Below are 14,995 nucleotides of genomic sequence, written 5' to 3'. Positions count from 1 at the left end.
CTAGAGGTCCTTTCCAACCCCCAACATTCTACAATTCCATGATTCTAATGCCTGCTGAATCCTGCAGTGGGGTGGAGGCAAGCCCTGGTTACCCCAAAAGGAGCAGCAGGGCCTGCCCTATCCCGCTCCATGGCAAGTGGGGCAGCCACAGGGAAGCAGTCGAGGGGCCGCGGCCATTGTGAGAGCAGGGAGAGCCCTGGGGAGCAGTTTCTGGGAAGCGAGGCCGTGCCTGGAGGGCCACAGCGAGGAGAAAGTAGTGTGGGTGAGCCTGTGGGGCTGGCTGGTTCGTGCTGCGGTTCGTGCTGCCTGCTGGCATGGATGGACGTGGCTGAAAAACAGCCAGAGGGCACCTGATCCATTGGTGAAAAGAGAAAAGGTGGAGGGTGTTCCAAAAACCAGTTACTGGAAGACAGACGCCCTGAATTAGTTGGGTACTAGGGTGTTTCCAAATTAGACCATTTACTGGGTTGGACTACCATGCTCTAAAAGGCACATCAGAATCTAAAACTAGAAGAAAAACGACCCTACGGGACCCTTTTCTCTGTAAACCGTACTCGGCAGCCCTTGTCAACCTCTGATTTTCTAGTTGCTTGGAAACACATACTCTGTCAAGGCCGGGGAGAAACAGGAATTATCCAACAGCTGTCATCAGCCTTGCTGCCTGAGTGTGGTCCTCGTGGCAGGCACCACACTTGCAATTTTAGAGGCTTTGCAGATATTAGTGTTGTACTTAATACTGGTGACCAACAAGCAACAGGTAGCAACAAGGCGCTATGAGTGACAGCTGCCTTTGCATATCGGCCTGTTTCTAAACACCAGTAGTGTTTCTACTGTCATTCTCCTCTGCTCAGTCCTTTTGACCTTTGAAGGAGCTGTAGCACTCAAACAGCAGATAATGAGCTCTTACCAGAGGTCTCTTCAGGACCTCTCCCTCCATTGACCCATGGGTCTCCGTGGGCTACAGCTCAGAGGTTTCCTGAATTGTTTTCTTTTCTGTTAATAACAAGCCTCAGAGGAAATCTTACTGTGGCCCTGAAAGCTGCCTTTTTTCAGGAATAGGAACGGAACAAGGATGTTGATATTCTGCCAAAGTGTTGTGGTTTTGTTTTGGTTTGGTTTTTTTTTTGTAAGTGAGGCAGAATTTGCCAGCATTTGTGTTTAGGATGTAAATTATTTTTGAGAGCTTTCCAGGTCTCCCGCAGGTTCAGAACGAGAAAAGGCTCCTTTTGATCAACAGATGATTGAACTATTGGCCTAGGGAGTCAGCCTAACTTTTTCTAGAAGGGCTGGAGATAGAAGAGTGCAGGTCTGGTGTGACTGCAAAGGTGCTTCATGCGGAGAAGGGCGGTAGCAAATCTGAGAACATTCTTTTGGAGGCGGTCATTGAATGGCTCCCTTTAGCCTCTGGACCACCTGCTTTGCTGGCCAAACCTACTTCCTTGGCACTAGTGTTCAGAGAGTTCAGGCTGTACCGCTGCAAACAGAAAAGTGTGTTTAGTATGCCATGCATATAAGTACCCCTCTGCACCAGTTCTTTGGCTTTCCTTTGTTAAAGGCATCGGGAACTCAAAAGCCCTTCGGAACGAAAGGGAAACTTTCTTTGAGGTGGTCCAAGTCCCCAGTCGAACCATCTGAAGATTTCTAGCAGCTTTGTCTCGGGTTGTTTTTGAGGCAGGAGCCGATGGCAGCACGAGGCCCTGTTTCTTGCTGTGGGAAGGAACATTATCATGTGCACCACAGCAGAGCCTGCCGTACTCGCTGAATCCTAATGTGGTTGCTGGGCACAGTCATTAATCCTTGCCTTTTACAGAGGGAACTAAGCAAGCCACGGAGGAGGATGAAACACTTTTGAGGAACTCTTCTGAGCAGGATTCCTGTTTCCTTGGGTCCTGCTTAATTAAGGGTAACCAAGGGTAAACGAACAAAGGGTATTTCATTTGAGCAACACTTTCTTAAGAAGAAAGAGGAGTAATTGACCTGCAGTTTTCACATTTCCCCATAGACCAGATGCAGCAGGACTGATTTGCAGACACCGAGATCAATGGGAACCGCAAAGGCTTGGTACTTCAACAAATCAGGTCACTGTCGCCCTCTTTTCCCAAAGGAAGGAAGGCCCCTGAGGCGAGTGTTAAACCCCACCATTTCAGTAGGAAACATTCATCCTGGTTAAAAGTTTAGGGTTCCTATTTGGAAACAGATGGAAGGAGCAGGGTGCTCCGGACTAAAGAGGTAAAAAGAAGCAAAGGAGTTGCTGTGGAGGTCTTCTGGGTCATTTGTGTCTCTGTTCGGAAAGTCGTAGTCAGGAGGATAGAAACTGAGAAATTACACGCTCTGGGGCGTAATGGTTTATCTGTGCATTTCACTAGCACTTCCATGCAGAGGTCACAGAAGGCTCTACAAAAGTCACTGAACACTTTCCTTCTTCTGTAGAGGAAAATACTCTTAGATGTATTTTATAGCTGGGCAAAAGGGAGAGGTCAGTGTAGGTGAGAGAATTCTCTGGGCTAAAAATGTTGAACATCCAAGATGAGGAGATAGGACAACTATCCCTGGACAGCTGACTAGGGACAGCTGCAGGATAGCCATGAAAAGATATTGCTTCCACAGTGTGTGACCTTGTCTGCTCTTTGTTCAGGTCATTGTCCTCTGAGGGTTCTCAGACTGGGCACAAATAACTGGAGAACTTCGTCTTATTCTGTTGATGCTGGGCACTGAAGTACATTTCGTAATATGATGGAAAGCTGAGAGTGACACAGGCAGAGTGGGGCAGGAGGAGAGGAAGAAGAGTAGGAGTGAACCTGAGAGAAGGCTGAGAGCTGTGTATTAGACACGTGTTAGACTGGGTCATTGGTGGAGGGGCTGTGACAGTTGTATGTCTCCCTTGGCATGGTGGCATTTACATGTAAGGATGGTGTGGTGGATCCTGAGGACAAGCAGATGTCCTCTCTAGGAATACATCAGCTCTTTTTCCTCCATGTCTCCTCGTGAAGGACTTGAAACTATGATGTTAGGTGCAACAGCTTCTCATCTCATGGTTTCACTCACTTGAGCTAATTCATGGGTTCACTGTACCTTTGGCTCTTTCCCATCTTCCTCATCTTCAGCAATTCCACAGGTCAACACAAGACCCATGAAAACCGTTCTGAGCTGGAGTGTCAGCCAGGCGGGGGGGTGAGCTCATCAAGAGCAGGGCAAAAGCTGTAAGAAATGGTTTATATACTGCCTTGTAAAGAAGTGTGTGTCTTCCTATGCCAACCTGTCTTCTCATTCCAGTGTTGTTTCTACGTGTGTTTTCTTCAAATGCCTCTTGAAGGCATCTCACACAGATTTACTTATGTTTTTCTTCTTTTGCTCCCCAGGTTGTGGGCGGGTTTTTCGAGCTCCTAGAGGTCAGATTTTGCTGGAGGGTTACCCACTGAACGCACGATGCGAATGGACTATTTATGTTCAAGCTGGATTTAACATTGAATTAAGGTAGGTGAGACTGACTTTTGGCCAGCACTGGTTTCAGGTGGACGTTGGGGCACGTGGATAACCAGGAGTCCATGAGGTTCAACAGCTGGGTCAGCAGAGGTCCTGCCAGCACTGCGCCTTCAGTTCCTGTTTAGGACAGCTGGCTGCTGACAAGAGTTTCTCAGATATTGGGCACAATGTGTCTTGCCAGAGGTCTCTTCAAGACCTTGGCACCAAAGCATCCAACATTTTCAGAAGAGTGTACCAGGCCCAACTAAGACATGCTTTGAAGAAAAGCTGTGGGAACATTTTATATGGTATCTCCTGCCTGGAGAGAGTTGCCCACAGGACCTGCCTTGCATATAGCCTATGTTTTCCCTCTCTTATTTTTCTTTCAAGCCTTTTACTAGCCATGTCCTCTACCAGCCTCAGTTATTCCTCTTACCATTCTGCCGTCTGGAGGATGTGATTGGTTCTCCTGCAAGGCATTGCTCCCGTGACCTGTGTATGCTTAGACCTGTTAACCTGCCCTTGCTGAGTCAGGCTCACAGGGTGGGCACCCTGCCTAGTGCAGGAGAGCCTCTGGCTGGGGGAGTTAATACGGTCTTCACATGTGTAGCAGGGAGCTCCATGCAGCAGGAAGCTTGGCCAGGGATTGTATTCAAAACAGTTGCTGAAGCCTTCATATCAGTTTCACCTGCTTTGGAGCACAGGCAAAAGAGCTATGCTACATACAAAGAGAGATTTCTTCCTGTATATATAAAGATACTTTAATGAGAGGAAGATAATTCAGTAGAAAAGAAGAGCTTGTGACATCCCCACACTAATGCCCTTTTCTCGTGGTGCAAACACAAGCCTATTGTGTAGTGATGAGCAGCTGCAGTTATTGCCAGGGAAGAGTTTTAGCTTTTTGACTCTGGGGGAACATGTAAGAGACACAGCGGAGAAATGCTGTGAGGAGTTGTGTGTGACACAATTTTGCATCAGTCTTGGTGGATATGAGCTGTCCCCACCTTGTTTTAGAAATGTGTCATTGGCTGTGTGTATGCTTTGTGCAGCACAAGCTCAAGAAGATGGTAACCTGGTGTTTTTTACATTTCTAAACAAGGTTCTGTCAGTTGTAAGGCTTAAAAAAAATGCTGTGGGAGCTACAGGTGTTGCCCTGTTTTTACTTTCATGAGAGCGGGGATGAGAGTGGGGATGGATCCTGTGCAGTCATGTCACTCCTGAATGCACCCATCTCTGGGTAAGGGGTTGACAGCCAGGTGGCACCAGGCACAAGATACAAGAAAGGAAAGAAAGGCTGTTTTAACAAAGCACACTAGGCAGAACGGCAGTGCTTGCTGTGGCTGTGCTGAGGAGACTTTCTTCCCTTTTGAAGGCAGAGGAATGGGGAGTGCTGTAGGCTAACAGACTTACTAACTCTGGAGAAATCAGACCTCCATTCTAGAGCCTGGAGGCCCCCCATATGCAGGGCAGGAAGTTAGTTCATGTGAGATCTCTACAGTTCACTTTGTTTACCTTCGTTTTGACAAGAAGATTCAAAAGTTGAACGTGAGGAGCATCCCGCAGAGAGTGCCTTGCTTTTTTTTCCCCATGTCCATCCTTTCCACAGTGAAACACAATACTAGGCATCTCCTTGGTGTGACACATTCTAACTTTGAAAGTCTCTAAGAGGGAAGTCCGAGCTACCAACCTTCTCTTGCCAGCAGCTGCATCTGTCTGAGTTGGGTAGCACTGGAGAATCCTAAAGCCGTGTCCCCGGCCTGAGCTGAGCTTGATGTCTGGATGTCTAAAGCTCCCAGCAGATGACACAGCGCTTCTAGGGAAAGCTCAGGAATTTTCGTGTAGTCCTGTCATCCTACAAGTCAGGAGGCGTAGGAGGAAGCCTCTAGGGCCAACAGAAAACGTGAGACCTTCATCTACCTCACCTAAGGTTACCATGGAGTGTGTTCTGAACCAGCTGAGGTTTTCAGGTTGGACCGCCCCAAAGCTGGCCATTGAGGTAATTCAGCAGTTAGATGCTGTGGAAAACTGGTACATTCCACCTGAAGCTTCTCCATTAGGTTATTTCTACAGAGAAAGGCAGGTACTACTCGGCAAGCCACCAGAATTTGCCATCCATGCTGAATCACTTCCTTCACTTTATTTTCTTTTAAACCTGCTGATGCCCTCTGTGGCTGCTAACTCTGCTTGGAGTCACCATACCTGGTCGGCATTGTGCTGAGTCAGCACAACTGCTAACAAAAGAACTCCTTTCTTCATCCTCGCTGCCCACAAATCCCGCCTGCTGCCGCTCTGAGGGCTTGTAAGGGCAGAGGTAGGGACAGGGTGGAACAAAGCCTGTGCTTGCATAGGGCAGGAAGAGTAAAACTCTCAGGAGCACAGATAAATCTTCCCTGTGTGTCACGCTGGGGGCTGGCTAAGCAGAGCTGAGTGGATAAATGGTGCATAGATTGTAGTGGTAGTTTGTTTCCCCTGCTGTTTTCCAGCCTTGTTTTCCTTTGGGTTGTGATGTACTGGGTCCCTTAACTCGAGCCATGTCAGGGATGTCGTACCACAGTAGAAGTTGCCCACAACTTAAAATCATTTTCCTTCGTGCCTCAGCAGAGGTGCAGTTCTAAATATTTTGCTTTGGTTAGAAGCTTTTCCTCAGAGGTGTTGGTATTCACACTGCAGACACTGATGAAATCCAGGCAATACTTTATATCTTTTGACGTAGCACTAAATTACTGTTACTCTACTCTGTGTGAGTATTTCTTGATATTCTTTGTTCAGGAACACCCTGCTAGACACAGTTTACCTTTTTAAATAATACTGCTCCCATTACGTGGAAACTTGCCTTCTGAGCTTCCACACGTACTTAATTTTGATCAGAAATGTGCTAGTGCAGCAAACCAGTATTTGGAGGACTGAATCAGGATAAACTGTAGCCTCATAAGCCCAACAAGGATGAATGGGTTAACTTGAATTACTCTGTAACTTCCATAAGGGTAGATCCCTAGGGTATGATCCACCAGTGGAAGAGTGTTTTGAAGATGTAGTGTGATGCCTGTGAGGATGTCTCTGGGAAATGTGACAGAACTAGAATTCAACTCATGCATTTTATGCAAAGTTAAGTTGAATTAATCTCTCTCTAATGCATATTTAAAGCAGGCGTCTTTTTTTTTTTTTTTTTACTACTCTATAGTCCACCAAATGATGTAAAAAACAAGGGGCTTTACTCCACTGACGTAGCTTCCTACAGCTGCTCAGTCATATCTCTGTATGTAGCGTGCTCCTCGTGCTCTCAACCCAACCATATGACCTGAAGAAAGGTGAGTTAAGAGGCCTCTTCACGAGGCTCATGAAGTCGTTGCGAGCATCGCAGCCTCGTGAGTTATCAAAGAAAGATCATGTGCACCTAAGTCCCGAGAAGAGAAGAGCATGAAATAGGCTCCAGTACTCTCTTGCCACTTCAGACTCTGAGGTCTGGCGGAAGATCCAAAATTTGTCTCTCCTCTTTGGTGGGCAAAGGCAGTCTTTGCGACTCACTTAGGCCCACGCTGCAACAGGCAGTGTGGGAGATTAAGCCTCATCCTCAATACATGTCTGCAGCATCAGGAGTTCTCCAGAAGATGGAATACACAAGTTTCGTTTATGGAATATTCTGCTGCACGGTTAGTAGCATGGCCTCTCCCAGACCCAGATTTTCTCGTTCTTATCTGCTGTACCCAGCACCCCGGCCATCGCTCATTCTTCAGAGGCCCTTGGTGTTTCCCTCTCTGTTTCTCATTCCTATTCTGGTGGGATGCTTTGGCTCTGTGCCTCACTGAATTCAAACAGCAGCATATAACATTGCTGTGAGTGAACAAGAGCCTCACACAGTGGCTGGATCAAAGCTAGGAAAGTCAGGCATTGTGGGAAAAGGCTTTAAATACTTCCCTTCTGCACTAACTCCTGTCCCTTGTTTCTGCCCTCAGAAGAAGGGCAAGTGCCAGGCATTGGGGATTTACTACTATCTTGTTTTCTAATGCAACATGTACTGTAGTGTTTCAGATTCTCTTTCTCTGCCTGTTTCTGCTTCTGTTACATCCTCAAGCTTTCCTTGTACCCCAGACTGCTGACTTCTGAACATGACAATGTAAATGCTTTTGAGCCTCGGCCTTTGATACTGTTACTTTCAGTACTTAAAATTTTATTTAGGGGAAACAGAACAATTTTTAGCAAAAAGCTGTGATAAAAATATGCCCCCTACAGCATGTGATCCTGGATGAACATTTTGACACTGGAACCTGGTGCATGTGAACAGACTCAATGGCTTCAGTTTAGACTTTGCTGTTCTGCCAGTTCAGTATTTTCATGAAGCAACTGTGTAGAGTTGAGCTGGTTTCCAGGGATCATGATACAAAAGCTGAGCTGAAGCAAGGAGGACTTCATGTCATTAGGGACTTGTTGATTCACTGAGGGGGAGAGGCACTAACCTAGCTAAACATCCACCTAAGTCCGAGTCAGGGTGCACCGGTGGGAATATGGTCTGACAGTGTGTCCTTGTTCCCCAAGATTTTCCATGCTGAGCCTGGAGTTTGACTACATGTGCCAGTATGACTATGTGGAAGTCCGTGATGGGGACAACTTGGACAGCCGAATAATTAAGAAATTCTGTGGAAATGAAAGGCCCCCTCCCATCCGAAGCACTGGGTCTTCGCTTCATGTCCTCTTCCAGTCCGATGGATCCAAGAACTTTGATGGATTTCATGCTGTCTTTGAAGAAATTACAGGTAAAATAATCCAAAAGTGGAACATGCCACTCATTCTCATTAAATCAGTTTCACTAATCCCTCTCCCTGTTTTGTTTCATTAAAAGCTCTCCTGCTGTGTTGCCAACAGCAACTTACACAAAGTCAGTGCAGGGAAGATTCAAAAGCTGTCAGATAGGAAGTGAATGTGAGGCTCTTCTAACAAAGGCTGAATTCCTTCCACCTGTGTGAAGAGCAAGCACATCAGCCAGCACAGAAGAGCTGCTTTTTTTGTGAGACTTTTCTGTTTGAATCTTAGAACTGGAGTCTCCTACTTTGGAAACCTTCAAACCCCACCTGGACGCGTTCCTGTGTGACCTGCTGTAGGTGATCCTGCTCTGGCAGGGGGGTTGGACTAGGTGATCTTTTGAGGTTCCTTCCAACCCCTGACATGCTGTGATTCTGTGAACTAAGAGCACAGAAGGAAATAGAGGAAGGAGCACGTGTGTGTCTGCAACTGCAGAATTGCTCAATGCTGTGTGCAGGAGCAGAGTCACTGTTTCAATTAGAAAAAACCTGACACCTCATAATCAGCTCAGTGAAAATGCCCTGACATGACTCTTGTGTTGGCTCATGCCATTAGGGCTTAAAATAAATGTGTGTACAAATGACAGATTTTCTTTAAGAAAAAAAAAAAAGAGGCACTTTCCGTTCTGTGATGATCTCAGTGTTATGAATGATAGAAGCAGGGCTCCAGAATTCCTGTGTTATTGTTAGTACTCAGGGCTTGAGTCCCCCTCCGCTGCTTCCCATCATGTCTGACTGCAAAATAACATTGAAAGTGCAGCTACCTTCTCATTTTGCAATTGCATTTGGAGCGGCCTCTGTGCTTTTCCTGGATCTTCCTTGTTTAGCTATGTAGAGAATTTTGGTCAAATCTATCCCCAGAAGGCTGATCAGAATGTGCTGCTTTGCCACAGATAAACTCCGAAGGATCTATGACTCACCATAACTTGCTTTCCACACACCCCGGTGACCCACATTTCATGAGGTCACCCAGGGTATATCTGGCTCAGGAAGTTGAGTTTGTTTATATAATCCTTATATAAATACACAAACCTACTGTGGATCAGCTGTTAAAAATGATCGGGGTGTAACCAGCAATCTGAAACCTGCACGCCACTCGATGTGGTGCCCGTGCCATTCCTTAGCCTGGCAAGTTCTTTGCATGTTACCTTTAGGACCTGTCCATGACGTGGCACGAGCAGTCAGCTCATGGGCTTACAGCAGGAGAGGTGTTACAGACCAAATGGATGTGGTGTGGGCTGTGTTGCATAAGGACTGCCTATGCTCAGAGAACTAACATTTTCCATATGGTGCGAGCTAAATTGGTTCTGCCTTCTCTGCCCAGCGGGGAACACTTGGTATTCCAATGCTGTTGAGCGCTTTTATTTCCGCCCCGCTTTTAGTGGTAATTATTCTGAGGCTGGTTGGCTGCAAGTGTGGTAATCCACACAGAGCACGTTGCAAAGGGCTTCTCAGGGTTTATGAAGAGGTCTCATTGTGCACTTTATTATGAGGCTGTTCTGGCCTAATGGGTAGCTGCAGTGAAAGGCTTTTAAAACACTCCCTGTGTCTTTTTATGTGAAGCATTAACCTGGCCAGCAGGACGGTTTGGGGGAAGAATACAGCGTGCATGGGACAGTGCAGAATTGAGAGCGGAGGCGGCGCAGGATTGAAAGCTCTGCCAACACATTGCCAACTGAAGCCTTTCTCTTGAAATTTCCCTCTGCGCACAGCTGAGGTCCCCAGAACAGATTGCACAGGGCTTGCTAGAGCAGTTCCCTGTGCTGCAGGTGACAGCAGCAGCAGCACTTATGCTTACAGGAGGTGGAGCAGGCCACGGAGGTGATCTGATGTCCCCAGCACCTTAGTGGTGTAGTGGAGAGCACTGAAGAAGCAACTTGTGCTGTCAGAGCTTCCCCTTCTGCCTTCCCTTCCTCTGAGCTCTGTACCAGTTTATAAGTCATCGCTTGCTGAAGCAGAGGGGCTGACTGCACAGAGGTCACAGGCTCAACTGCCAGAAAGGTTTTGATTGACACCAAATAAGCTGCAAAGCCTGTATCCCCTTTAGGAAAGGTCACTGCATGTGTATTTATTAAAAGATGAAACCACACAGCCTGCTGCGCTGCCTGATGTGGAAGCAGGTGTTAGATCCCATCCCGTGCCATTCAGCAATTTACAGAAGTGACTGGGAGTCACCCGACAGACTTGGGGGGAGAAGGATGGGGTGCCAGATGGGGAGGCACCCGTGTCTCTTGGGGATTAGGCATATGCTGGATCTAGTGAGATGAATGCCTGGTATTCGATCTCAATAATGCTTTACTTCTGTACCCCTAAGCTAGTGATCTTTGACACTTGAACCTTTCATGGTACTGCCCCATGTTGTTTGACTGAAGCCTGGAAATCAAGACTGCTTTAAAAGAAAAGAATTTAGAGCTCCTGAGTATCAGGCACTGACAAGGATAGTTTCTGGCACTTATCCTCATTCACACGACGTGTTTACTTTTACAGGATCATGAGACAAAGCTGAAAGTTCACTCTTCAGACCAGTAACTACAAAATACCAGTCTGTACAGGCTCTTTGGCTGCTTCTTCTCTTTCTCAGTGGTATTTTATGTTAGTTGGATACAGTACAATTGGCACATATATATCCCTTTTTAATGAGTGAATTACTGACCTTATTGAGACCTTAGTCTTCAGTGAGACCATGTATGAACTGCCATTACATCACCACACAAAACCTCCAGAGAAATCCATGTGTGGCGTCTATCTATTTCTTGTCTCTTGCCATCTGGATGTGACACTCAAAGATTGTGCTTCAAGCAAAGTCTTTGCAAGGAAAACTGCTCATTCTGGTAGCTGTTGTTTTGGACTGCAGCAGAGAGAATGTAATACTACCTAACCTCACCACACGTCCCCCAGGGTGGGTTGCTCATGGTTGCAACACTCAGTGGCTGGTACAAAGATTCGTGTTGCTGTTACAAGCAAAGTAATCAGTGTATTTAGCATGGAAGGGAGAAGATGATCTCTAAATGAATTAGAATGCGGACTCTTCTAGTAATTACAGTTTCAAAGTTTAATCTGTAAATTATCAAGCGTGTTTGGACAATTCTTTAAGATAGCAAGGAATATGTTTTGTAGTCAGTGTGAGCTGAAACTGAACTGGTACGTGTCCAGGTGTGAACTTTGCTGCAGAGTCTTGATTTGTTAAGGTGGACATGAAGCAGAGTGTCACATCCTGAATTCATCAGGTGTTGGACTTGCTTAAAGCTTAAACTAGATCTAAATCTCAAGATTTTGGCTCTACTTTGGCTGCTAAAAGCCACACTCAGTTTGGAAAATAATCTAAGTGGAAATGATTTCTCTGTGGGTTTGAGATTAAATTATGTTCTAGTCACTCATCTTGCACTACACCAGGCACAGAAAAAAAAAAAGTATTTGCATTACTGCACAGTGGAATTTGCTGATATTAAATGGCAAAGTTACTCATTCTGATATTAATTTTTGCTAATATGTACAGCTCAATGTGTGTCACTGCTAGTTCTGTGGTGTGCAAGAGGTTCCTTGGCAGACTTAGGGTCATCACGACCATTCAGATCTTCCAAAACCCAACACCAAAGAAGTGCTCCTCAGGGACAACACAACTCCCAAAGCTTGAGATGACAAGATCCGAGACCCAAAATACCTTCCAGAACCATGAACCCAGAACTTATCCTTAAGCTCTGGGGTGAATGACAAGATTGACATAAACTTTAATTTAGTCTGAGTTCTAAACACTGTTGGAGCTTGCTGTAAAATATTTTTCTTCCACAAACCTTTGTCACCACTTGACTACAATTAAGGAAGATTGGTAAGAGTAAGTAATGGGAAGAGAACCACCCATCCCTGTAAGATCGCCTCTTCAGTAAGTAGGAAGGAAAAGCAGAAGGCTTTTTGACATGTATTAGGCCCTTTACTGTGTCTTCCTAACTCTTAAGCACAATATGTAATTTACCCCAAGGCACAGCCATCACAAGGAAAAATACATAGGTCCCCCTTCCTGTGAGAGACTGTAAGTGTCCTCGTTTTTCTTTTACAGCTTGTTCTTCATCGCCATGTCTTCACGATGGAACGTGCATTCTAGACAAAAGCGGTACCTACAAGTGTGCCTGTCTGGCTGGCTACACAGGGAGTCGCTGTGAAAACTGTGAGTAGAGGCACTGTGTGTATGACCAGCCTCCAGGGTTGTCACTGCTGCAGGCCATTAATTGCTGGGAGTGTCATTGGTGTGTAGGTTAGGTCAGTCACAGGGCCGAAGAATGCACTGAACTTCTGGTGGCATTTTTTTAAAGCCATCTTTCTTGCAGTTTATAAAGATTTTCACTAGATAGTTCTGGAGCTCTATGTGTAAAAAGGTAAAACAGAATTGGAGCTGAGCAACAGCACACAAGAAGTCTTGTAACGGGCTAGCCTTGTGAGACAGCCACACCTGCCTGGATCAGTTCTTCTCTTCTAAAAGCACATACCCCAGCTGAACCCTGTGCTTGATGTTCTAGCCAGAGCCAGTCCTAGGAAATTTGCCTCACAGCCACCTGAAAGGCAGAATTCTGGCACCCTGAATGACAGTCACTTGGGGTCAAAGCAAATGAAAAAGGGTAGGTTCTGTCCCTACCTCTGGTTGTGCTCCTCACTACAGATGTAGTCATACACCTGGTTTTGCCCTGCTAAGGCAGTTGTTAAAACAACTGGGTTCAAATGAGTTCAAACCAATTGTCTGTCCTCGTGGCTTAATTCTTCATGCTTGAGCAAATGTCTTCATCTAACAAAGCTTGGAAGAGCGAGGAGTAAGAATTGTGCAATATATGCTATGATAAAGGCTATATTGTATGTACTGGCTGAAAGGAGCCAATATTGTGCAATATTTAAAGTCGCTGAGTTAGAGCTCGAGCTGACCCTGGAGGATTTCAGTGGCGCTAGTGAAATCCACCTGGGATGGTTTGGCCCAAGACAGAAGTCGTGGCTTGCTGGGCCCTTCTGTGGCATCATTCTGTGCAGTGAGGCAGCACACAACGCCCTGACTGCTTCTAGACCTCTCAGTTCTGTGCCAGAGCAGCCAACGTGCACCAAAGCTCACTTCTTCAAAACTTCTTCCCCATACGTGCCATTGGCATGAGCAGTTTTCTCTCCTGGAATTGTTTTTACTTCATCAAGGGAGTTCAGTCATAGTGACATGGTACCTTCCTGCGTGGATCATTTTGAGATAAAAGACCTTTCAATTTCTTTAGATCCAGAAGTAGCTCCTAAGTCTTGACTATTCTCCCAGCAAAGGAGAGGAGAGGTAGTTTCACGTTTTCTATAAGCCTGAAAAAGTTTTAGTACTGCATTCTGCCAAGCTGCACAGATTCCCCGTGTTTTAAAGGGTTGCTGAAAATTGAGGGTTCCTGCCCTCGAGGCTAATGTGCCTGGCTCTCCTGCTAACAGCCTCTTTCCTGTGAGGAGTTGTTTAGCAGGTCATTTAGGGACTGAAAACTCCCAAGCCCTTTGCAACTGCTCACTGAGATTAATTCCAATCATGTCTTTAGCAGAGAGTTAAAAAAAGAGAGAAGATTTCTGCCTGGTTCTGAACCAATCTAAATTTCGAATTAATTAAATTTCCAGCAAACCTCAACCCTAATTTTGGCAGGCTCCGCACTCCAGTCAAGGCAAGAAATTAAGCTCACATTCTTTTACTAGTTTTCTGGTGTAATTCCAGTGTTGAAACTTTACCCATGCAGTACACACTGCAAGCAACAGAGGTAGTTGAAAAAAAAAATAGGATGAGAATTCTGTCTTACTGTAAGCAACGAAGAGTAAGAGGAGGAGGACACTTAAAATGTATTTACAGTAAGATTTGTAACTTGACAGGAGTCGTGTAGTTTGATTTGTGAAGGAACAGTTTAAGTGGTTAAAATACTGTTACTTTGTTGTGTTTACAGCTGTGTGCTTGTCTTTTACTTATGCTAGGAAATATTTTTCCAGTACCTATATTGCTGCCTTTCGTAGCATAGATAAAGCTTGACATTTTTTTTTGGTCTGTGAATGGCAAATCTCACAGTGGGAAGACATCAGGGCAAATCTCTTCTCTCTGGCTTCAAAGAAGTTTTTTTCATAAGATATTTCCTTCAGTTTTGCCAAAACATATCCTAAGTATTTTCCAGTGTATGGGGGGGGGGAAAAAAGGGCAGAAAATTAAAGTTTGGTTTGTTTTTTTTAAGAGTAAAAGGAAGAACTGGAAAAAAAATCTGTGGCCGTAATTCCTTAAAAATTAGTCATGTAGTTTCCTGAACAGCATTGCAGTTTAAATGTTAAAGGGATATAGTGTCATGCTCAGAATCTTTCTGTCGGGTCTTGCAGCTACAGTGCTGTCTTGTTAGGTAGAGCCAAGGGCAATAAATCTTTTTCTGCAGAAAACAATCATGAAATAGTCACTTTTGGAATATTGAATATGACTTTGGATGCTATAACGCTGATTCAGTCTGGTTTTCTTGGAGCAAGTCAGGTGAAATCCCATTAAAGTCAATGGATTTATGTTGGTGAAAAATAGGTGTAAGAGGAAACTCAGAGCCTTTAATGTTAAGTGCATGTAGAAGATTTGAGGTGGTGCAACAGAAGGTACCCAGAGAGATACGAGGGTTTTAAAGAAATCCAAGGGACACACTTCCGAGGAAGGCAGGCTGTGGGATTATCTCACCGAGGTATGAGTTAAGGCCAAATTAAACACATTCAGCAATGGGCATTTTATG

At 45.4% G+C, this 14,995-nt stretch overlaps 1 protein-coding gene across 1 annotated transcript in view; it reads left to right on the top strand.

The window, feature by feature from the left end:
• Positions 1–129: 129 nt before the first annotated feature.
• The window catches only part of LOC104269078 (inactive serine protease PAMR1-like), a 37,033-nt gene continuing 22,167 nt past the window's right edge, over positions 130–14,995 (top strand). Inside the window, exons 1-5 of the mRNA XM_009867112.1 lie at positions 130–262; positions 1,282–1,488; positions 3,360–3,474; positions 7,996–8,213; positions 12,313–12,420. Coding sequence (XP_009865414.1) covers positions 130–262; positions 1,282–1,488; positions 3,360–3,474; positions 7,996–8,213; positions 12,313–12,420 — 781 coding nt within the window. The remainder of the gene's footprint in view (positions 263–1,281; positions 1,489–3,359; positions 3,475–7,995; positions 8,214–12,312; positions 12,421–14,995) is intronic.

Source organism: Apaloderma vittatum, unplaced genomic scaffold (assembly GCF_000703405.1).
Source record: "Apaloderma vittatum isolate BGI_N311 unplaced genomic scaffold, ASM70340v1 scaffold14083, whole genome shotgun sequence".
NCBI classification, from domain to species: domain Eukaryota; kingdom Metazoa; phylum Chordata; class Aves; order Trogoniformes; family Trogonidae; genus Apaloderma; species Apaloderma vittatum.
Note: the sequence above shows the minus strand (reverse complement) of the source record. Positions and strands in the feature narration are given on the sequence as shown.